At 50.7% G+C, this 22,866-nt stretch overlaps 9 protein-coding genes across 9 annotated transcripts; 6 read left to right on the top strand and 3 right to left on the bottom strand.

The window, feature by feature from the left end:
• Positions 1-551: 551 nt before the first annotated feature.
• Positions 552-2,167, bottom strand: Z519_00955 (uncharacterized protein; the record flags this gene model as incomplete). Its single annotated transcript, XM_016758712.1, has 3 exons — positions 552-1,667; positions 1,725-2,020; positions 2,080-2,167. 3 exons carry the CDS (start codon positions 2,165-2,167, stop codon positions 552-554), a joined length of 1,500 nt encoding a protein of 499 aa, XP_016625961.1.
• A 1,440-nt stretch (positions 2,168-3,607) lies between these two features.
• On the top strand, positions 3,608-5,792 carry Z519_00954 (uncharacterized protein; the record flags this gene model as incomplete). The annotated part of the gene is made up of 7 exons (XM_016758711.1): positions 3,608-3,943; positions 4,000-4,018; positions 4,065-4,259; positions 4,321-4,616; positions 4,674-4,880; positions 4,942-5,453; positions 5,507-5,792. The coding sequence occupies 7 exons, from the start codon at positions 3,608-3,610 to the stop codon at positions 5,790-5,792; spliced, it is 1,851 nt and encodes a 616-aa protein (XP_016625960.1).
• Positions 5,793-6,111: 319 nt separating this feature from the next.
• On the bottom strand, positions 6,112-7,646 carry Z519_00953 (uncharacterized protein; the record flags this gene model as incomplete). The annotated part of the gene is made up of 6 exons (XM_016758710.1): positions 6,112-6,398; positions 6,449-6,736; positions 6,783-7,074; positions 7,129-7,367; positions 7,418-7,487; positions 7,566-7,646. 6 exons carry the CDS (start codon positions 7,644-7,646, stop codon positions 6,112-6,114), a joined length of 1,257 nt encoding a protein of 418 aa, XP_016625959.1.
• A 461-nt stretch (positions 7,647-8,107) lies between these two features.
• On the top strand, positions 8,108-9,173 carry Z519_00952 (uncharacterized protein; the record flags this gene model as incomplete). The annotated part of the gene is made up of 5 exons (XM_016758709.1): positions 8,108-8,284; positions 8,334-8,411; positions 8,465-8,507; positions 8,572-9,007; positions 9,059-9,173. 5 exons carry the CDS (start codon positions 8,108-8,110, stop codon positions 9,171-9,173), a joined length of 849 nt encoding a protein of 282 aa, XP_016625958.1.
• A 199-nt stretch (positions 9,174-9,372) lies between these two features.
• Positions 9,373-10,035, bottom strand: Z519_00951 (uncharacterized protein; the record flags this gene model as incomplete). Its single annotated transcript, XM_016758708.1, has 1 exon — positions 9,373-10,035. One exon carries the CDS (start codon positions 10,033-10,035, stop codon positions 9,373-9,375), a length of 663 nt encoding a protein of 220 aa, XP_016625957.1.
• A 405-nt stretch (positions 10,036-10,440) lies between these two features.
• On the top strand, positions 10,441-11,797 carry Z519_00950 (uncharacterized protein; the record flags this gene model as incomplete). Its single annotated transcript, XM_016758707.1, has 3 exons — positions 10,441-10,836; positions 10,890-11,446; positions 11,497-11,797. 3 exons carry the CDS (start codon positions 10,441-10,443, stop codon positions 11,795-11,797), a joined length of 1,254 nt encoding a protein of 417 aa, XP_016625956.1.
• A 546-nt stretch (positions 11,798-12,343) lies between these two features.
• Positions 12,344-14,177, top strand: Z519_00949 (uncharacterized protein; the record flags this gene model as incomplete). Its single annotated transcript, XM_016758706.1, has 7 exons — positions 12,344-12,412; positions 12,466-12,729; positions 12,824-13,028; positions 13,076-13,266; positions 13,333-13,498; positions 13,554-13,804; positions 13,851-14,177. 7 exons carry the CDS (start codon positions 12,344-12,346, stop codon positions 14,175-14,177), a joined length of 1,473 nt encoding a protein of 490 aa, XP_016625955.1.
• A 1,883-nt stretch (positions 14,178-16,060) lies between these two features.
• Z519_00948 (uncharacterized protein) lies at positions 16,061-18,246 on the top strand (the record flags this gene model as incomplete). The annotated part of the gene is made up of 7 exons (XM_016758705.1): positions 16,061-16,236; positions 16,333-16,432; positions 16,502-16,785; positions 16,862-17,190; positions 17,253-17,349; positions 17,411-17,548; positions 17,601-18,246. The coding sequence occupies 7 exons, from the start codon at positions 16,061-16,063 to the stop codon at positions 18,244-18,246; spliced, it is 1,770 nt and encodes a 589-aa protein (XP_016625954.1).
• A 2,019-nt stretch (positions 18,247-20,265) lies between these two features.
• Z519_00947 (uncharacterized protein) lies at positions 20,266-22,548 on the top strand (the record flags this gene model as incomplete). The annotated part of the gene is made up of 1 exon (XM_016758704.1): positions 20,266-22,548. One exon carries the CDS (start codon positions 20,266-20,268, stop codon positions 22,546-22,548), a length of 2,283 nt encoding a protein of 760 aa, XP_016625953.1.
• Between the last annotated feature and the right edge of the window lie 318 nt (positions 22,549-22,866).

Raw genomic sequence — 22,866 nt, 5'->3', positions numbered from 1 at the left:
AGGCTGGAATGGGGCTACGGTAGCTTTCAGTGGATCCGAGCGAGGCTCCGCGACTTCCTCTCCGTTGTATGAGAATGCAAGATATCCTGAAAGGTCTGTATACATCACAGGACGGTAGTTTCTGACAGCGGACCTCGTATGATCATCTCCTTATGGCGTCGTGGTCCTCATGTCGACGATCGGTACTCAAAAATTCCCCGGCCATGTGGTCGCTGATCTTGGGCAGTGCGGAACGGTCAATTTGCTAGGGTTTGGACTGCTTCGCCTCTTGATACAGCTCGACGGGTGGAATGTCCCGTGTAGAGAAGACGACAACAGCATTGACTTTTTCGCCCCGAATTTTGCTCGGGAGTGCAACGCATGGGGTCAAGTTGTCGAGCTCGAATTTTAAAAGGCAGATGTGGTCGAGTTTCAGGTCGAAGTGTCGAGGGTTATTGTCGAGCTGTCGACTATCATGTGAATGTCTCAAAACCTAGGACTGTCGAATTGACCATGTCGAATGAGGACAACAAGTTCCACCCGGCTGAGTCCGGGCTCATATAATTTCCCAACTAGTAGCAGAAGATGTTAGAATTTGTCTCGAGAATGGTTGAGAAACCATAGTGACTTACATCGCCCAGATCTGTCGAGCCACTTTGTGCATTGTTAAATTCGAGGGTATCGACGTTCAGATGCAGCATAGGAGTAGTACTGCTTTGTTGCTCAAAGATGGCAGTGCTTGGCACTGAGGTAGGTTCAGATTCCTTTGCCTTCGCCGCTTTGACGAGCTTGGAGGCGACATTTGCTGCTTCTCTCGGCAAAGAGATGGACACCTGCGACGAGGTGAGGAATTCGATATAGCCGAAATGCCCAGCACAGACATCCAGAAGCCCCAGGTCCGCAGTTGCGGTTGACAATGTTGGGTATTTTAGAACATAGATGAATAGGTTGATAACTGCGTAGATCGGATAGTAAAATGCTAGCCATGACGGAGTCGTTACATTTGTGTTGATAAGGCGAATGGCAAGGATTATCTTGCGCGCCGATTCAGCAACAGTGATAGACGAGGAAGCAATCTGCGCTTCGAGAGCAGCGTCAGAGCCGTCCGTGGCGAATCTGGACGTCATCCAAGGGTAGAAGAAATGCGCATGTACCGCCATGAGACTCCCATATATGGAGAAGTGAAGATAGAGTATGTGGATGAGGCGCCGAGTCGAATGATGTGGCCTGGCCAGCGTACCAATCTTGAACTCGGCAGGCATTTCGTCAAGCAATTGTTTGAGTTGAGCATGAAAGTGATTCACGCATCCGATGAGCTCATTCATCGACATCGAGAGAGCTTTGAAAGATAACAGCTGACGTGAGATCTGGGAGTGTATTTTGGAGTAGCGAATGCCAATAGAGAGGGTTGGTGAGTGAATGTTGCTTCTGCTGGGTACGGTTGTTGGAATTTGAGCACTGATATTGTCGTCATCAATGGCAGACGGCCGGCTCCCACACAGTGCAAGATGTTTTTCGAGGGCATAAATCGTCCACCAAAGCCAATTTCTCTTCAGGACTTCATTTTCAGAATGCCCCCATGCTTTATCCGGCTGACGGTGAAGCCCCTTAGATTGAGCCAGATGGACGGCATTGGAGCACAAAAGACGCTTGAGAGGAGCGTTGCCCAGTCCTTCGACATAACATGCCTACAAAGAGTCAGGATGTAACCACTTCTCTCGTGTCGCGGTTGTATCGCAGCATACCATGAGTGTGAGGGCTCGAATGGCCATCAAACTTGAAGGCGGTAATACAAGCCTTGTAAACACCGATAACGCAGTCTTGAAAAAGCGGCCTGCCTTAGCCTGTGCCGATGCGAAAGAGACGTTAGGGTCTTTCGCGAGTAAGCTCCGATAACCACCAGCAAAGACAATGTTTCGAAGGGCCAGCCAGGCAGCTCCAGTAGTTGATAGCTGATTGTGATAGTGAGCTTTGAGAAGGGCTTCAAAATCCGTGCGGTCGATAAGCCCAAGGTCGGCTTCCCAACAATTCTCGTAAAAGGCTGAAAAGCACGAGTCACCACAGCCTCTTGGGAGCATCAGACATAAAACAGCCACTCACCATTCACATACTCCCATGCGGTTGTTTCACTGATTTCTGGCGAACTTACACTGGCTGACAAATATTTATGTGGTGTCCGCCGGACCATGTCCTTTGTGAAACGCTTCGCCGCCGCCCCAAAGTCACGATTTCCAGTAACAGTCCATATCCACTTTGATCCCGTCTCAGAGCAAATTGACGTCCAAGACCAAGGCTCATGATACTCCCAGTCTGAGCTTTCACAGGAAAGTTCGTCCTCACTCGGGTGGGGGGTTGAACAGTGGGAAACTGCTACGTCAAACGCAGAGGCTGGTTCTCTTGAGCGGGCTGTGGATCGAGCTTCAGGGAAAGGCAAGCACTCAGAATCATTATCTGTCTCACGAAACCCTGGATTTACCGGAGACCTGAGAGCGTGTACTGGTTCCCACGAGTGACGATTAGCCGACGTGGTGGGCTCGTTCTCGGCTTGGAAAGCAGAAAATGTTGCTACACGTTCTCTGGAACCACCGTTGAGGAAAGGTTGTGCTGGACTCGGATTGTCGTCTCCAATTCTGCTATTCGAATGTTGAGCTTGCCAGACCCTCTCGCCATGTTCGTCAGGCCCGTGCTCGTCTGCGTCTTGAGCCTTGCGTTTTCTCCGTTGGACAGGAGGATAGATGCATTCTTTCCTCAGTCTCACACAATCCTTGCAGGGCTCACTGCCGGTGCCTGTCCAAAAAGTCACTATCACAACAAAAGGGAGGGTAAGAAGAGCTGTCTACATCTGACTTTCCTCTGGCGACAGTTGCGACAAGCCGTCGCCACTCTTTCGACCCTCAGCCTTGGCGATCGCGATGACATTATGATCTTGGTGTTTGATTGCAAAGAGAGCAGGGCAGTGCAACGTTCAGGAGCAGGGAGTTAAAAAGAGCATCTCTACCGAGTATCAAGAAGTGAAAGAGAACGCAGGAACCTCGGGGAAAAGCAGCAGGAGAAGTTCTGGAGGCGAGTTTAGCCTCTGGCTCAATTGAGTTGGCCTAGTAGCCTGATGAGCCTATTGAGCCCGTGCTCCCTGCCTGTAGCAAGAGAACAGAGCGAGCTGCCAATGATTGACCCTGGGACCGAATCCACAGGCCTCCAAGCCCACTAGCCTCACCAGCCTGAAATCGCGGGGCTTAGCGCAGCACGACAAGCCATGTTCTGGGGGGCAAAGTACGAGCGAGTACGAGTTAGGCTGGAAACTTCCCCCACCTCCGCCTATGGCCCTGCTGGCCTCCCCCCTTCCATCTTTCGCCAGGTGAAGGCACGTTACGACTCCTCCCACAACTTCCACCCCATCTGCATTTAAGTGTTGAAAGAGGTTGCCACGGCCTAAGTATGCGCAATCACAAAGGTCTCTATGCTTCTGCTGAGTAACGAGCCAGAGAAGCAACCGACGAAGCAAAGTCTACACGGCAAGACCTGAGCTGGCCAGTCAACTACTGCAAAAGCCAGAGCACGAGCATCACAAAGTCATTAACTACATGGGATTGCCGCAAAATTGTCCCAAATCAGCAAGGGCAAAATTACGATGGAACGCGTGCTGCAACTCGACACTTCTCAGCAACCTCAATCAACATTTCAACCTTCCGATCACAGCAACTTTGATCGCCACTTCGATCTCTTGATCAATGAAGAATCAGACGCTCTTGGTCACGATTCCAGACTGTTCGAATCGAGTGAAGTCTTGGCACCAGACATGTTGGACTTGGACGCTTTCATGTCGTTTGACGCCAATGAGAACGACCAGTTTGTAGCCGACAATGCTGCTGCGCATGAACGACAAGAAACATTCAATCTGCTAGCGACAGGTGAACTTTGCTACGAGAGCCCAAAGTCATCCCGCAATTCAGAGGAGTCGCAAAGTGTAGGATGGCATACATAATGACCTACCAAGCATTTCAGCGGCTGATACAATAACAGATCATTCCAGAAAGTTACGGTAAGTCTAACCCGCAGGGTATCAGCACGTCAAGTAATGTGCATAGGTCCTGGGTGCTGGCTGTCTGTGTGCTCGCCTCCGGGTCTCGCGTGGATACAACAGCGTACTGGGGTGGATGAATTTACAGGCATAGCTGCAGATTTGACCGTGGCTTGGGCAAAACAACTGAGACTGGAGCGTAACGAGCCAACGCTTCGCACTTCTGAGCCTGAGTCTGAACTGGCATGGAAATACTCATATGGTGATGCATAACCCTGGCTCTAAGAGGCCACTTGTAGAGCATTCATACTGACTAAGTATAGCATATTTCGAGAGATCTGTGGATTCGATATTCGAGGTGGTCTATCGGCCGGAGTTTGAATCGCATTTGCGCCGTCATTTTGAGAACAGACAAAGCAACGACGATCCTGCATGGTATGCTCTTCGTAATGCAGTTTATGCCTCTGGCTGCCGCCTACATCACTGTGAGAGCCACGCAGCCAGTTTCACCAATATTCAAGAAGAAGCCTGGGGTTATTTTTCCAATGCACTATCCGTCCACAGTGAACTGCTGCTGAGAAGCCCCTCTCTACGAGCGGTTCGAGCATTGTTGGCTATGGTTAGTGATCCACATGAGCGACCCCAGTGACCCTATTAAATGATTTGACCAAATCAGGCACTCTTCGCAGAAGGGCTGGGAAGCCCTGCCTTGGGATCTGGTCTGATTGCGAATGCTATCTTCCTATCACAGTCCCTTGGGTTGCACAAGAAAGTCCTGCTCCCAGAATTGGCTCTGGACCCTGAGACATTACAGCGAAGTTGGCTTTTCTGGGCAGTATATTGCTGTGAAAAGAACATTGCGCGGAGGACTGGGCGATCTTCCGTACGTACCCACCCTCCCGCACTGTCGTGATCCAGTTATAGATCGGCTGACCGCTCTGCAGGTCATTGACGACGACGACATTAGCTGCGACATTCCTGCGGTGGCCCACTCCAGGAGTACAATCGACCCTATCATTATGAAATACATCGTTGAAAGCTGCCAGATCTCGAGCCGAATCTGTAAAAAGCTGATGTCGGCCAAAAGGCTGGACAATCAACCCGGGAAGTTCTTGGGTATTGTGGCCGAGTTCGATAATGAGCTTCGGAAATGGAAAAATTCCATTCCGGTCGCAATGCGGCCCAAGGATCATCTCAAGCAATTCGAAGTCTCCCAAAACGTGAGCTCCTTGGAGAAAATCCTGATACAAAGCTCATACTACGACCTTATGATGGTGATTCACGCGCCACTTTCATACCCCTGGATCACCAACAGAATTCGATGCGACTTAAATACGAATATTCGCGCCCGAATAGAGACTCAGATTGCTCAAAGCTCGGAAGAAACGGCGAGAGCGGCCAGAAATATCATCATCATGGCCAGAAACTTCGAAATAAATGGAGCAAATACACACGCGTAAGACAAATCTAGCTCACTAACACGGCGACTCTGTACTCATGGCGATACAGATTTATGTTGCACTATCCCATGCACGCTTTTATAAACTTGTTCATATACGTCATCCAGTCTCCGAGGCTGGAGTCCGTTCGGACAGATCTCGCATTGCTAGATGTGGCAGCGGGCTATTTTGGACAGATGGACTTCATCACTGGTTCCAAACTGAGCTTCCCTTTCACACGGGACATTGCAACATTTGGACGTCAGATAATGGACACTCACGCCAGCCGACCAGCAAACCTACCCCCATATCGAGGAGTCTCTCGTTCTCAAATTCGAAGTGTTGCGCTTGGGTAACACAGTTGGATTCCACAGAAGACGAGAGTTCGAGTTGGCATTTGTCATGCGGACATCAATCTGAGTCTTCCACGTGACAACCAAATCTAAGAAGTCAATCTCAATATCTGCAACCCTAATAACTGCGACACCAAGAATGCGTTGTCTACTACTTCTCAGCTCAAAAATGGTGTGGCTGGACGTGTCCAACGTCCCGAGGCTACAGCAGAAAGAAAACAAGGTGCCGACAAAGACGGCCAAATAACAACATTACAGTCCCGGAGTCTAGATGCCTGTTGGCTTTATGTTCATTCTCAAATCACGGAGCAGACACATCCACTCAATCCATAAGCTGGACTGCATTTGGAACTGCGACCACCTTTACTCCATCTGCGTCCATTTTTTGCAAGCCCACTTTGAACATGGGACTCTCTCGAAGTTCCGAGACATAGAGCTTGGATGCAGTTTCCAATGATAACGCAACATCTCTGGCGCCCCTTGGTCGCATCCTATCCTCATATGCAGTCACTGCATCTGCCAGTGGAGATGTTCCAGAAACGGCCAACTTGACCGCATCCACAATTTCCGCAGCATCCTGCATTGCATTATTCAAGCCCTGTCCCCGGTCTGTATGGCGTCAGCTTACCTCATCGTCCCACGCCGAGCTTCGAACTCACTGGGAAGCATTGAATGGGCGGCATCTCCTGCAATTGTGACAGTTCCATTATGATTGTCCCAGAGGATCGGAGACCATTGTTGACCAGGATCTGCAGGTAGCACAGTATCATCTGGAAGAGCAGCAGCCGCAGTTGAAAACGGCTCACAGATCCTGGAACTTCTTTCCTTGAAGAATCTTAGTCGGACTCTTGGGTCTTTCAAGTCAGCCGCGTTCGGAGCTCCCCACCACGCATGGTGAATTTGGAAACTCCACATTTCCGGCTTTTCAGCACTGGAGCCGTCAAGTACTGTTGTCGTCAGTGCATCGTCGCGAATCTGGAACCGGAGACACACTTGTCAACAAAAAGATACCGGACACTTCTGGATCATAAAAGCACGTTCCAATTGGATGATATTTTCGGAGGAGACGAGCCGACTCTGATGTGAAACCAGAAGCAACATGGTTGATGATAGTCATGCCTGTATCATATGGCTTTGCGGCTTCTGGCCCAACCAGATATTCCCGAACCTTCGACCTTGAGCCATCGCAACCTACGATGAAGCTGCCTTTTTCTCTGGAGCCGTCATCGAATACTGCCGTCACGGTTGCGCCTGTCGATTCTATAGAGACGAGTTTCTTTTCGAACTGTTTCATACCATCAGCCAAAATCACCATTCTCTTTGAGCTTGCAGAATTCACCGATATGTTGAGATCTCGCTTTGACGTCAAAAAAGCACGCAGTTTTTTCCTCGACACGCGAACCATTCCTGGCATTGCTATTCTAGCCATTACCTGTCCGGTCCCCCCATGTACGTGCGGGATAGGAACCCCCTCTGTTCCGTCATACGCAGGATCAACAAGGGTATCTTTAAATGTCTCTTTCAAGTCTTCCGGAAGCATTCTCATCAGGAAGTCCTTTCCCCAGTGCAATAGCATGCCTGTTTCTATGGTGTTAAGCCTGCTCTGAAGACCTCGGAGTTGTCCTTACCCCAGTCTCGTGTTTTATTCCAGTAATCATCCGCAGCGTCCCGCTCGAAGATTGTGTAAGAGATGTTTTCCTGAAGTCTCACTGTCAGTATTCAGCTCTTTTCGATCTTCTCGAAGCTCCCAATTTCGACATCGAAAGCAACACATACTTTTGCCAACCCTTGTGCAATAGCTAGTCCGCAAGTGCCGCCCCCAATGATGAGCACACGGAACTCGTCACAAGAACCCATTGTACAAACTACAGAAACGGACTGATCTGTTCTTCGATACAAGCGGTCTTCAGCACGTCGTGTCCGCTTGGCGCAATCGCAACCTGTATATACTTTGGAATCTTTGGCACGCCAACATCAATCTCGCGAAGCCATCTGCATGTGACTAGGCAGAGGACAACTACTCTCTCATATCGGTATGATCACATCTTTCGGACACGTCGAAAGGGAAGGGAAACCCGAAGTGCTTCTAGATTACCGGAGTCCGGGCCGAAGCCATTGGTGGCCATATTCGCGGCGAGAACAGCTCGGACCAGACACATCCGAGGCGAGTACCATCCCAAGCTTGTCAAAAGAGTGTTTTGAGATCACGGTTACTCTCGGGCAAAGAAAGATGGCAGGCTATACTTGTAAGAACGCGTCTGATTTACAGTTTCGAATCCAGTCTCATCTCGTCCACCAAATTGTTGCCCACTATACACATGGCCAAATTCTCTCGACTTGTCCGTTTTGAAGACCCAAGCGGCAATATCCACTACGGCGAAGCTGGAACAGAGTGGCAGAAAGAGCTTGTAGGCCAGGTCGTTCCTACATACGACATCTCTGATGCCTTTGACGGCGAGTTTGCCTTGACGGGCAACAATGTTGAGATCGCAAAAGTAAAACGACCTCCATCAAAGACATCAATGACCAGCTGACATACTATAGGTTCTTTGCCCTGTGACTTCAGTGCCAATTATCATTGGAATTGGACTAAACTATAAAATTCATGCGGAGGAAGCCAAGGTAGAGCCCATAATTTCGAATGATCCTCACCAAAACTAACAAGCAGTGTTCAGCTGCCCATCCCCGAGTACCCGGTGGTGTTTACCAAATTTGCGGGTAATACTATTCCTTTTCTCTTAGAAGGATTGACTTGCTTGCACCGAAATCTAACACAACTTAGACACCCTTGCTGGCCCTTTTCAGGACATCCACGTCGACGCTATCGCAAAGGAACTAGACTACGAAGGCGAACTGTCCGTGGTCATCGGCAAAGACGTGAAGAACCTCAAATCTGGTGAAGACCCGTTCGACTACGTCCTAGGGTACACCGTCGGCAATGACGTGTCTGCCCGATATTGGCAGTGGCCTAACATGTCGGGCTCCCAGCACGGCTATGCCAAATCCTTTGACAACTTCGGTCCTATCGGTCCGGTTATTGCCTCGCAGACGGCGATCCCCAAGCCTGAAAGTTTGAAGTTGAAGACCTGGGTCAATGGCGAGCTGAGACAGGATTGCAAGACGGACGATTTGATCTTCGGCATCGCGAGACTGATCGAGCATCTGAGCCAGGGGATGACGCTTAGGAAAGGGACTGTGATCATGACTGGCACACCCAAGTAAGCGCCCTCCGCGTCTGAAGATGCGCGCATTACTAATTTATGCTTTAGCGGCGTGGCTGCCTTTTTGCAGCCTCGGAATTGGCTCAAGGATGGAGATGTGGTCAAAATCGAGATCGAGGGCATTGGTGCGATTGAGAACAAAATGGTAGTTGCTGCTGAATGAGACGAGAAGCTGAATCCCATCCCGTAGAAAGACTGGGTATTCGCAATACGACCATCAAACATGAAGCAGAGGCTTTTTCTAGAATGAATGCGCTTGTATGGTCTCGTCACGATTCACTCTTTCTATCTTCGAATACCTCGCCGCTGAAAATAAGTTGAGTGATAAACTTGAAGTATTCATTTCCCGTCCGCAGAGCTAATCACGGTGCAAGTGCAACCCAAGGGATCTCATGTCTCGGCCCAATCTCTTTTCTCGCCTTGATATCCCTGATTTCCTCCTCCGAAAGCCCCTCCTCCCCATCCGGGGTCATCTTGCTCAAAATCCTCTCTGCCCACGCCGGTGGATCAATATCCGTCCCGATGGGGTTCTCCTTGAACAGGGGCCCCCTGACAAACGCATCCGCTTCTTCTGGCGTGTCAAAATTTTCAATCTGGATCTCGACCTTGTTGCGCTCGGGATCGCGGTAGTACATGCTGCTCGTCATCCCGTGGTTGACTGCCCAATACGGTTCATGGCCCAGGCTTTTGAGATGCTGGTACACCCTCGCCATGGCCGTCAAAGTTGCAAAAGTGAAAGAAACGTGCTCGAGACCAGCAACGTCGGAGCCGTCTTTGGCTTGGGTCTCGGGTGTCATGAGGATGCCGACGCGGTGATGCTCGTAATCGTAGCGGAGGAACGCGAACGTCTTCTCTTCCAGGATGATCTCGCCGTTGAGCAACTCCTGGTAGAATGTGACCATTTTGCGATAGCTGGTTGGCGTGGAGCGGAGAACGATATGGGCGAGACTAATGGGACTCGGTCTTGGAGACCTTTGTACTTCGACGCTATGCCTTGTGCTGTCCTTGTCGCTGATTGATCCCATGTTTGATTCAATGTGATTTATGACTTCCAAGGTTGTTCTATCGCAAAGCAGCAACTTCTTCTACAGGAACAAAGTTGTCTTGATGTTGATTCGGATGAACTGCTCATCGATTGTCGGGTTCGAAGGCTTGCCCAAGTGGAGCCGGGTTCGGATTTGTAGATTAGCCAAACTTCGGAATAGAGGTACCAAGGCCGGTCCGAGAATTTCGGTTGCACGTTATGAAGGGTATCGACAGGTGGGCAACACTCCGTTTCGTGGTAGACCTCCCTCTCGACAGTAGCAACAACAGTCTATACACCAAAGAATGTCTCGAATCGTTGACAATTGCAGCACAACATAGGTTTAGGTCCAGGAAGTAATTCCAGTACTCGAAGACCCAAAATATCCCTGGTGACGATCTGGATCATGACCTCCTTCATCATAAAAAATGTGCGCCTGTTTGACGGCGAGAATATACACGAGGATGCCAGCGTCCTCGTCGAAGATGGCATCATCAAGCAAGTTCAACAAGACATCGAAAAGCCTGGCGTTCCAATCTTTTCAAAACCGGGCCACACCTTACTCCCAGGCCTGATCGATGCGCACAGTCATCCGTATCGAGAATCTAGGCTCTCGGAACAAGCATTTCGATTTGGAATTACCACTTTAATGGACATGCACAATTTACATGACAACGCGGTCCAACAGAAGCAATGGGCAAAGGAAAGAAAGGATTTCCCGGATATCAAGAGCTGCCACTTTTCCGCGACCATCGAAGGCGGATGGCCTGCATGGGTCGAAAAAAGATTGAGTAACAATGAGGTGGGTGGAATTAATGGTTCTGAGAGCTTCCGTGCCAGGGCTGACACTCTCAGTTCGCTACTTACGACGATTGGCCAAACGTGGTGACAGAGGACGACGCTGAACCTTTCATTGAAAGGGCCATTCGCAACGGTTCCGATTACATCAAGTTGATGCATGAAGCTGGCAGAGCTATCGGGATTGAAAAAGGTCTCATTGTGCAGCCGAGAGAGGCGGTACAAGCGGCAATCGTCCGCGCGGCACACGAGCGAGGACTTAAAGTCGTCGCTCATGCCTTGTCGCTCAAGGACACGCTAGAAGTTTTAAGGGCAGGTGTGGACGGCCTCGCACACACATTCTTCGATGAGCCGATTACACCGGAGGTTATTGACCTGTACAAGCGTAATAATGCCTGGGTCAATCCGACATTGGTGGCCGCAGGGTCTCTGACCTGTGAGTCCAAGGAGATTCTCAAATCCTTTTCGGAAGACGAACGGGTCAAAAGCAGGGTCTCGACCGAAGATGTACAGTTGATTCATGGCTGCTTGCATATGAAGTCACCAGGAGCGAAATGGGAATACGCCATTGATAGCGTGCGACAACTGAAGGCGGCGGGGGTTGACATTATCTGGTAAGACCCAGTCTCATTCGCCACATTGGGCGCTAACTCTCTCAATTCAGTGGCTCGGACGCCGCAGCAGGAGCTCCAGGTCTAGTATTTGGAGCCAACCTCCACATCGAAATGTATCTACTGGTGAACAAGGCTGGGTTGTCACCGATAGAGGTGTTGAGAGCCACCACAAGCGTGACCGCCGATCGTTTCGGATGGTCAGACAGAGGAAGAATAGCCGCTGGCTTAAAGGCAGATTTGCTGCTTGTTGAAGGGAATCCCTTAGTCGACATAACCGAGCTCCTTAATATCAGAGGAATCTGGCGAGATGGGGTAAAATTCAAGGGGCATCCAGGATTTTCCCAGAATTGAGCAACAGAGGTAGAACTATGATAACATTGTTCTGGTCGTTGAAAGCTGAATGGCCAGTGATAGCATTCAGATCTTCTTGTGCCGACTCGGCAGGAAAAGTCAAGCCTGGTACTGTACTTCACTTGCACAGGGAGGGACTTGTTAATTCAGCAGTGGGGAAGGTGGCATCTGCTGTTCCGAGAATCTACAGGGTAGTTGAGGTTGGTTACTTCGTCCGGCCCGAGGTCAAAACGGTCGATTCCTTCTTTGGCATCAAGTCATTTGATTCACCAGGTCTTCGGATCTGCCCCAGCTGAGACCTGAGACTTCGGGGGTGGTTGTACGTTTTCTCGGCACCACCAGTAGACGTGGAGTAAATATGGGGTGTCTTTGTTGAAAGGGAATCGGATACGACTGCTATAATTGCTAGCAGTTCAATTTTAGCTATTGGCATTGCCATTTTTTCGCCCTTTCGCGTCGAAAGAAAATCATATTTGTCTTGACTACCTCCCAGTCTTGCTCCAGAGGAGCTTCACCAGCAGCTAGTGCTGTACCTAGCCAGAGGAAATGGGCTTACCTTCGAATAAATTGACGGCGCTCGGAGTCGTGCTGACGGCAGGGTGGCTTGTATCGAAGGTGATTGTTCACTTACCTCAGAACGACCTCTTGAAAGGCTGACCTCGTCCCAGGTGGTGTACGCCTTGTTCTTCTCGCCTTTGCGCAAGATACCTGGCCCCTTTGTGGCACGATTGACGCCTTTGTGGCTGAGATTCGTTGATCTGGCAGGCAACCGCACGTCCACCATCAACCGGTTGCATCAGCGCTACGGTGCGACAGTGTTGATTGGACCCAACGAAATATCCCTGGCCGACATCTCGAATGTAAGAGAACTCTACGGCCAAGGGACGAGCTTCATGAAAGCTCCCGTCTACGAGTCAATGACCATGCCGCCGGTAAGTTCATTTCCAAATTGTGTTATTCTCTCTGAGACACAGTCCCTCATTCTGATAAATTAAATTGCTGACACGACTATCGAGTCGATTTCAGAACGGGGTTTTCAGTATGAGAGACAAGATTCAGCACAGTCAACGAAGGAGACTGCTCAGCCACGCCTTTTCCCAGTCAAATCTGCAGGAATGCGAGCCTCTCATTCAGAAGCAGATAGAGAATTTGCTGGATGTACTGCGGAGAAATGCAGGTACTCCCATAGATATGCTCAACTGGTTCAGGCTGACAGCCTTTGATGTCGTCGGTATGAGAAGCACCATTTCTTCCCTACCATGCCTGACCTGCCTTCAGGAGAGCTGTTTCTAGGCCAGTCGTTTGGCGGGCTCGAGTCAGGTGTGACGCCTCAATTTTTGAGTGACATCGAAATGTTTTTTATCTTGGCCGATCTGCAATGGAACAATCCCTGGCTCGCACGACTGATCCTCTGGATTCCTTTGCCTTCCGTTCGATACTTCCTGGGCGCAATGCAGAGACTAGCAGATGTGAGTACCATATTCTCCATCAACGGTAATAAACCAGAGGCTGTGCCACTTACCTCTCTTTCATAGTATGGAGAACAAGCTTTCCGCCGTTATGTTGACCAATATGGACGGAGTTCAGGACGTCGAGATCTTTTGACGAAGATTCTTTCAGCCAAAGCCGAGACTGGGGACAACCAACTGAGTGACAAGGAAACATCACTCGAGATCGGCAATCTCATATTTGCCGGTACAGGTAGGCCGCCGCGGCGCACATGTGTCCAGCGGAAAGTGTCGCTGATCGCATGGAGATACCACAAGCACCACTCTGACATTCTTGTTCTGGGAGCTTTCCCGTAACCAAACTTGGCAGAAGCGACTGCGGGAAGAACTGCTGGCTCACACAGACAGCTCACCCACCTTCCAACAAATTCAGGACCTTCCTGTGCTTGAAGCAGTGATCAACGAAGCACTCCGGCTGCATCCAGCGGCACCTGCGAGTCTCCCCAGAGAGACACCCGTCGGTGGAAAAGAGCTGAATGGCTTTTTTATTCCCGGAAAGGTAAGGAACAGCGCGGGTATGAGTGATTGGCGCTGATCCTCACCAGACAATTGTGTCTATGCAATGCTATACGACGCACCGTGATCCGGCAGTTTTCCCAGATCCCGAATGCTTCGCGCCCCAGAGGTGGGTGGACCCCAAGAAAATCTCTTATGAGATGAAGGAGCTCTTCATGCCGTTTTCGAAAGGCACGAGAGCATGCCTGGGGAAGAATCTGGCCATAATGGAGTTGAAACTGATCACAGCACATCTGGCACGGCGGTTCGAGTGTGTGCCTGCTCCGTCGACCACGGGGGAGTCCATGGCAACAAAGGATCATTTTCTTCTCGTTCCAGTCGGAGGGAAGTGTGAGCTGATATTCAAGGAAGTTTGAATACTTGTCTCTAAGTAAATCGTGTTATGGAAATCTTGCCGGCCAGCTGACCCCTCTTCCCGTTTAGAGTGACACCGCCCCTGTTCACCCCTGGCTTGCCCATGGTTATATTACGTTGCACGTGCATGCCGAACCCAGAAGTGCTCCGTTACAGTAGAAACAACAATCCGAGGCAGGCCTAAAGAGAAGTCCACGCCCTGACACTAGCCAGTCCAGACTGTGCTCCGCTCGTTAATTCAATGTAAAGCAAAACTCTGGAGTTTCGGCAACGTACGCTCTGCAATGCTTCAACTATGGCCTAGCTCTGGATAAGCTGTAGTCTAACAAGCCAATTATTGATATCGCCCAGTTTGGGTCCAACTTGACGCTATTTAATCATCATCACCTGGTGCTGGCCCAACAGGTCCGGGTGGGCATCCGCGCTGCTGGCGGCGTGCTTTTTGAATTTCCAACTCATCCTACTCAAGAGGCCACAAGGAGACTGACAACGGCTTTGGACAGAAATCTTGCCTATCTCGGCGTCGTGGAGTTGCTTCATGGATATCCCCTGGACGGTGTCGTGCTGCTAACCAGACGCAATAAAACGACGCCGGCCTTTCTGATGGCCGCTTCCACAATGGTCAGCCAATATTCAAGGCTGAAATAAGTCCTCCTCACTGATCTTGTGTCGAAGACTATCCCCACTATCTGTACGAATATAGGTCCGATGTTGAATTCCCATCTAGAAGGCTCAAGTGCGCGAATCGGTTCGGGAACGATATTCTGGAAAGACAGAAAGGCATGCAGCAGGTGAAATCACAATGGGAACCTGGTAAGAATGGTGACGCCAGGGTGAATTCCCGGTAATTCCCCCTCAACCTCCTACTCTTTGAATAATAGGACATCATCAGGGGGACATTGTAACGTTATGGGAACAGCATCAACGATGAATGCTCTGGAATTCGGTTTGCATTCCAGCCACTTACCGTGAAAGAGCGCAATGTGCCTATGAGACCGACAGGACAATGGTCGAGATGCTCCACGTGGGCCGTAAGCCCCGCGAATTTATGACTCGGACAGCATTCGAGAACGCCGTCCTGTAAACAGCACTATCTGAGGGAGTATGCCGTGTCTCGCAAAGGAGAAAAGGAGGAAGAGGAGCGGCGCAATGGCAAGGAGTTGGCTGTAATAGCTCAATCAATGACGAGCTAGTGTAGCCATCTATTTGTTGATGGCTGTCTCTGAGAGAAAAGAAGAGGGGAAGAGTGGGTGGAGAAGACTAAGCGGAGGCGCTATGCCAAGCCGCGCCTCGGTGCACCTTCCTATCTAACTATGTCCGAGGCACAGTACCAAGTGTGGGAGGGAGGAAGCACGATAACTGACTGCTCGTTTCTTCTTTTCTTTAGTTCAGTTTAGATTCTTGTGAATATGTAATCCATACCTTGTCAAAGTTTCTCTGTCCTTTCGGCGTGCTGTGGCGTCACACTCTGCTCTTGTTCTGGCCGTCCTGACAGCTACCGATCCTGTCGTGTGACTGACTGTCCATCTCTCGCATCTCCTACCCTGACATCAACTCTGTATTATTTATATATTCTTCTTCTGCCGAAATGCGGGGTATTCGGCCAAGAAAATGCGGGGGTCCTTTCAGCCAACCCTGGCCAACATACTCTTTGCAGCTTTATACAACCAGGGCCCCTACCCCAAAATTGTGGGACATTCCTCTGCTAGAGTCTATGTGCCAAGCAAGCGGCATCGGATAGGAGGCCAATATGGCACTCTTGGCAGTTGACCGCTGAACGTCTATACAACTGCCGATGCATGCAGTAGGCGGAATATATAACCACTGTTGTCCACCGCCTCCTCGCAAGCTTCAGGACTCCTAGATTCTCCCATTCGTGTTGACAATGGCTACCACCGACAGCAAGTCCGAAGAGTTTCGGGTTGAGCCCGTAGAGGTGGTAGACACCTCGCAACATCGCGAGAAGACTGCCAGCGAGCAAATCCAGATCCCTTCGCCGGTAGCGGTTAAAGTGAAGCTCTCCTGGAAGACTTGGGTTGTTGTCTTCATCTCCTGTTTCTCGTATGGAACCCCCCCACTCCTCCTTTCACGTCCCCCCAACCAAGGCTCGTATCAGCCATTTTCACTGATGTTTCCGGCATTTTGACATTTCGCTAGCATTACGACCCAAGTCTTCGTGGTCGCCGCGGCCACATCTGTTATCGCCTTCATCGTCCGTGACATAGGCGACGCCCCCAATTCGACTTGGATCATTCAGGTTCGTCGACAACATGGTGTTTACGTGTTTCGAATTTATCCTATTCTATCTAACCTCGTACTTCTACAGGGCCCCTTGCTAATGCAGAGCGTCCTCTCACCAATTGTCGGCCGTCTCTCAGATGTTCTAGACCGCAAGTGGATGGTGAGCATCCCGCCCATCATCGCTGCCGCTGGAGCTGTCGTCTGCGCCTTATCGAAGGACATGTCTATGCTTATCGGCGGGGGTATTCTAATTGGCACCACTCTCGCCTGCATTTCCATTGTGCAGTCCATTCCCTCCGAGGTCCTGCCCATGAAGTACCGCCCTCTTGCTAACGGCATGGCATTTGTGGGAGGAGCTGTAGGAAGCCTGTGAGTAGACCATTGCCCTCTTTCCGTCTGTTTTCTCTCTTAACCCACTACAAAATAAGCTGATAGCGTGTAACAGCGTGGGTAAGCTCGGGGCGGGTGCGGTCACCAACATCTCAGCCTCGGGTTGGCGCTACATCTTCTGGATGCAGGTTGCATTCCACTTGACAACGGCTCTGGGGTTCCTAGTCTTCTACTGGCCACAGCGCCGGTCCGACTACCCACGAATGACCATGCGTCAGATGTTCTGGGCTATCGACCCTATCGGCTCTGGTCTCTTCATTGTCAGCACTACATTAATGCTCTTGTCCCTCAACTGGGGTGGGAGCCGTTACCCTTGGGCCAGCGGCCAAGTAGTTGCCCCACTGACTGTTGGCTGCGTCGTTTTGGTTCTGTTTTGCGTTTACGGTAAGTGTTCCCCGCTGTCTAATGTCCTACCGCTCTTCTGGCCTTCGATGCTGACTTTGAAGTAGAATGGAAGGGCCGCAACGACGGCATCATCGCCCACGTCTTTTTCAAGGGTGGCCCCAACTTTTCCTTGGCTATATTTGCCTTCGCTGTCGAGGGGTGAGCATCTGATGCTGTGGCTCAATTGTGGGATGAGCTAGGAAGCTAACTGGAACCCCAGATGGGTCTACTATTCCGCTGTCAACGCCATCACGCCCCAACTTGTCCTTAATCTTGGTTTCGAAAATAACTCGTGGGACATTGCGGTGCGTCAGATGTCTTATCAAGTGCCGATCCTTGTTACCTCCATCCCAATTACGTATGTCTTTCCTGTCCCCTCCCGACCTGACTCGCTTTTGACACTTGCGCAGGTGGTATGCCACACGCTACAAAGACCTCAAGTGGCCGCTTGTGGTGACCTTCACCCTGTTTTTGATCGTCACCATTCTTTATGCAAACATCCGCCCTTCCTGGGCCAACGTCCAATATGTCTTCAACGTTCTCTGCGGCATCGGCCAGTCCGGGCCGCTCACGCTCATTGTGGCCACCGTGCAATTTACCGCTCCTCACGCGTTTCTTTCTACCGCCACTGGTCTGGCGTTCACCTCCCGTGCGATCGGTGGCGCATTTGGCGCTGCAGTCCTTAACTCCATCATCAACGGGTACCTAACGTCGCATTATGCCAGGGACGTTGGAGGCGCCGCCATCGACGCTGGTCTACCCTCCTCCTCCGTGCCAGACCTCATCACCGGCATCCGCAGCGGAAATAAAACCCTTCTCAACTCCATCGAGGGGCTCACGGATCCTATTCTCGCCGAAGCAGTGAGTGCGGGCCACTGGACATATGCGCACGCATACCGTCTGGCGTGGTCAAGTATAATTCCCTTCACCGTGCTCGCCATTGTCGCCGTCGCCTTTTTGAAGGACGTCAAGAAGCTTATGACGGATCGCATCGAGGCGACGGTGGAGAAGATGGACAAAATCCAGGAAGCGAAGAACGTTAATAACGAGGTGTGAAAAACACGCCCCAGACTAATCCACGAGTGGAAATCGTTGCTGTTAATAATATTGTTCCGCTTGTCACATGCATGTGCTAGATGGGAAGGTACCTCGCCGAGGCTTATGCCACTTGCCTGAGAGGATAGAAGGTGTACCGAGGACTATTTAGCCTTCTCTACCCACTCTCCCCCTCCTCTTTTCTCCTCCGACAGAGACAGCACACCAACCAATAGATAACACTAGCTCGTCATTGAGCTATTACAGCCAATTCCTTGCCATTGTGGCGCTCCTCTTCCTCCTTTTCTCTGTTGCGAGAGACGACACAGCTTAACGCACGATCTTGTATTACTTCAGGGCTAAATAAAGGAGAGACTGTGTGTGCCAGTAGATTGGGAAAAGGTCGGTGCTGGCTAGACTGATATAAAAGTAACGAACATAATGGTGTAGTAATAGCGTTGTGGTAGACACTAGGTAATTTTTAATTCGTCCATGAAGCCACTATATGCCACCTGTTCGAAGGAACACTGGAACGCTACCTAGCATAGACTTTTACGCAACCGTGGGGACCCCTGATATGTGGACGGACGGTGGTGTTGTCTTGCCAGCACCGACCAGAAACGCATTCTCGATTTCCGACCTTCCTGACAGGCCCCTGTGCGTTGTTGCACGTGCATGACAAACCCAGAAGTGCTACGTTGCAATATAAATTGTGCTGTAGTAAGAAGATCTCTCCTAAATAGCTAGATAGGTCTAGATCTAGCGAGACCCGCTCTGTCTATTCCTTCCATCTACTATCATAGTAATAACAAGGCTGATCGAGACTCTCACAAGGCTAGACTAGCGGCTTGGCCAGCGACGAGGCCGAGGTCGAGGCTGCTCAACAGCCACATAATGTAATCTGTCTGATGTGCTCTTTGAGGCAGAGAGGGCGCTCGTCAACATATCGATGCCCTGCCGCCGTGTAACCGTGTGCCCCAGAATTGCGAAAATCCTTGACGAGATATGAACCGGGGGGATCACCGAACAAGGGTACCTGGTTCGCCCAGGATAAGTATTCTCGAATCTCAAGGATATAACGCTTTCCAGGAGCAGTAGGTATCATCCCAGAGTCGTCGTGGTGCTTAAACGATTCTTTATCACGGGCCTTGCTATGTATCTCCGTGCCATTCCTAAAGTCGACCAGCACCAAGTTTGACGGTAATGTCTCGTGTAGAGAGGGCCCTACGGTCGCGTACAGCTGTGGGGGGCCGAAGAGTCATACTGGTTTTGCATTGCTCTTTGAGTCATTCATACCACGATTATAAATTGACGCATATTTGTTTATAATAGTAGACCACACACCTATGCCAAGCTAAACAACTACAGCGTCCTCGCCTCGCGCTGGAGCCTGGAAGAGTGTACTGCTTGTATGCTGCCACTATGCTGCTTGATTTTGTGATGTGGCTATGGAGTTGGGAGAAGTCTGAAAGGGATCAACTCAGTAAAAGCCGTTGGGGCAAGCGGTTACATCGCCGGCGTTTACTGGCTATCTCAATTGCGACCGCTGAGACTAGATAGCGTTGCTCGTGTTTCGTGGCCCCCAATCCTGTTCGTGGGGCCAGAACTCGTATCCAAGAAAGCTTCAGGGCAAGATAACCTTTGACTCGTTGCTTAGCACGGAAGACCTATCCAGATGCATGAAAGTCTGTTCTGGACACCTTTGAAGACGGAATAGATGCCAGGCTAACCAGCATCGACAGGCAACACTTCAAGGCATACTGCATCGTATGTCCTATCACAGAGGCCCCGAATACGTCGACCACAACCTTGCCCTGCTCAGAAGATGGATAGTTTGACCTCTGCTGATCCTGTTATCCCAGTGCTTTTACCCCTTCTCCCAGCGGTTGCCCGCTCTCTATCAACCCATCCCCGGGCTGTTACTTTTCTGCGGATGTTCGTACCTAGAGAATGTTTCCTTGTCTCCTTTTGAAGAAGTTTCACGGTCGTCACCTGTGCTTGCAGAACAACTAATTGTCATCCGTTATGGCATCTGTAGCTATGTCCAAGAGGGCAATCACTGATCAATATGACCTGGGACAGATGAACAGACCGCTTTTCTCAAACCCTCCAGTGGTAGCCGGTACCGAGGCCGCTGCCTACGAATCTGATCGCCAGTACAAGCTATCCGCTGTTCTCTCGAGAAGGTTGTTTGACCTCTTCTGTCTTGCCTGGGTCGTCCCTATCGCTATCCTCCTCGTCCTGAACTACAACAACTGGACTGTCGGTGCCGGCGTTGGTTGCCGCCTGAAATGGCGCAAAGACGACTGTTACATTGGCCTTTTGGGCATCAACCGGTCAGATACCTCATCGAGGGCGGCCAAGTTGGATCAAAGCGACCACGAAATCTTGGGCGCGTTGCAACTTGTGGCCAAAGTACTCGAGGTCTGGTTCAGCATTGTCGCCACGAGCTTGATCTATGACTTGACAATGCTGCTGGGCCGGCAGGGTACAGGACTTCCGATTGCGTACCTTTTGGCGCATGTGGAATTTGGAGACATATCGACAATTTTCAACCGTACATTCTGGACGTCGTCCGGCCTCTTCAGTCGCCGGAGGAGGGGAAATCTTGCCTTGTTTGCAGTCTTGGTAGCCCTTTTGTGCATCACCTGCAACCTCATGGGCCCCGCTACCGCTGTACTGGTGATCCCGACGTTAGGATGGTCGGAGAGTACCGTTCCCGGTGCGGAAAGATTGAGGGAGATAGCGGCGTCAGATCCTCCGAGCAATCCTGCAATTGCACCCGGCTGTGATGCTTCATCGCTAGCAAGTGGCAATTACACTTGTACGGATTACTACCTACCAACACTGGATGCCCTATCGTCAGCCATATTATACGGCCTTCAAGAGTATGAGCAAGGTTATGGTGTGAATCTCGGTATCTTCCGCGAGAGTGGCTTGTCATTCGCCTTCAACAATACAATTTTGTCTACTGAGTCGATTGTATGGACACCGAACCGCCAGGTCATACGAGAAATGTCTAATGACTATGTTGAGTTCCAAGCAACCCAGGTTGTCAATAGAACGTATGAAGAAGCGAGGTCTATTGCCGCAGCATGGAACCGAAATCTCGACGAAGATCTCTACAATTCCTACAGGAATGTGCTGGACGTCTCGCTGTCACGCCAAGGACCCAGCCTCGGAACAATGGTATCGCGCTGCGCTAGGGGAAATGCCACAGAAATCGTTGTCTCGGAGGCGAAATCTGTGCGCTGCTATTATTTCAACTGGTCTATTGATGGAGTCTACAACGGATACCAATGTATCCGCGTTGGTCTCGGGTGGAACAATGCCAGCCTGGCGAACTCCCATTTCCTTATCGGAGACATCGCCAGCACGCCAAAGACAAATGTTTCAGTCGGCGCCTACGCGGAGACCGAGAGCATACTCCTTGGGGAGGAATCTTTCTCATGTGTCTTCCAGAGTGAAGGCACTCAACCTTGCGACTGGGATCTCCTGTTTTCTGGAAATTCCCCCAGTGCCACAATCAACCTGGCAGGTCAACAACAATACATCGAGTATATCTTGTCACAGCCAGGAGGCCCCAATGCCACGCTCATATGCTACAGCAATACTTATCTCGCCACCGTTTGGTACAGTATTGACATCTCTCCCGAGACAAATTCGCTCGGTCTGGTCAGTCTGATTTCGCCAGCTGGTGACCTAGTTGAGAAGCAGCAACCCACCGCCCTTCATCCCGACTGGCTCCTTGCAGCCTGGGCAGTGCCCCGATTTGGTACGGTCGACGGCAACAGTGCGGCAGCATCGAATCTCGTCGGCGCACTGCAAAAAGCTGCCTCCACACAAACGCCTCAGACATTCGGTGAAGACCCTGGATTAGTTGCAATCTCTAACCTACACGCGGGGTCATTGCTGCATGCCCTAACGTTAGTGGACTTCACAACGCTGAATGCTACTGACGCTTCTGCCGGAGACGATGCGTTGTATCCGCGCCTAGCTGTGTCGCGAAGGCTCCGAGTCTGGGCATACGGCCACTCATCGCACACATTTAGGGTCGGTATGGTCGTTGTCATTTTTGGTTCGCTTTGCGTCTTTCTCCGCGTGGGTGTCGGATTCTACATCGTGTCGAAGCACAGATCCACAATCAAATTCCTCTCTGCCGCCTTGAGATATCGGCTGACAGACGATGAATTTGACAGCCTTAGGAAGAAGTCTGATGTGGCGAATTTCTCCCTTATGTTGGTGCAGAAAGATGGTGGGGCGGTGGACTTTGTTTCACCACAAGGGTATGTGTGGTATCGGCCTGTCCACAGGCCTGTATAGTGCAGCTGCGGGCAGCGGCAGGACTGCTGTGTCTCACCGGGTATGTTGTATTGTATGAAGCGTGGTTCTTCATCCTATTGCAAACTAGTGAACTGGGGCGAGGCTACTAGCCATGGGTATCAACTCGTACGGCGGTGGGCATAGCCTCTTCCCAACGCGCACACTCCACTAGGGGAAGTCCTCTCTGTTGGTAACTTGGTTGATTCTCCATTCTATGAAGGATAGTCCCCCAGGACTATATAAGAAGAACCATAGTCTAGGGTAGGCGCCCCAGCCAATCATAACGCTATCCACCACTTCAAACTTCTCCCATTACAC

This window comes from Cladophialophora bantiana (assembly GCF_000835475.1).
Source record: "Cladophialophora bantiana CBS 173.52 unplaced genomic scaffold supercont1.1, whole genome shotgun sequence".
In the NCBI taxonomy this organism is placed as follows: Eukaryota; Fungi; Ascomycota; class Eurotiomycetes; order Chaetothyriales; family Herpotrichiellaceae; genus Cladophialophora; species Cladophialophora bantiana.
Note: the sequence above shows the minus strand (reverse complement) of the source record. Positions and strands in the feature narration are given on the sequence as shown.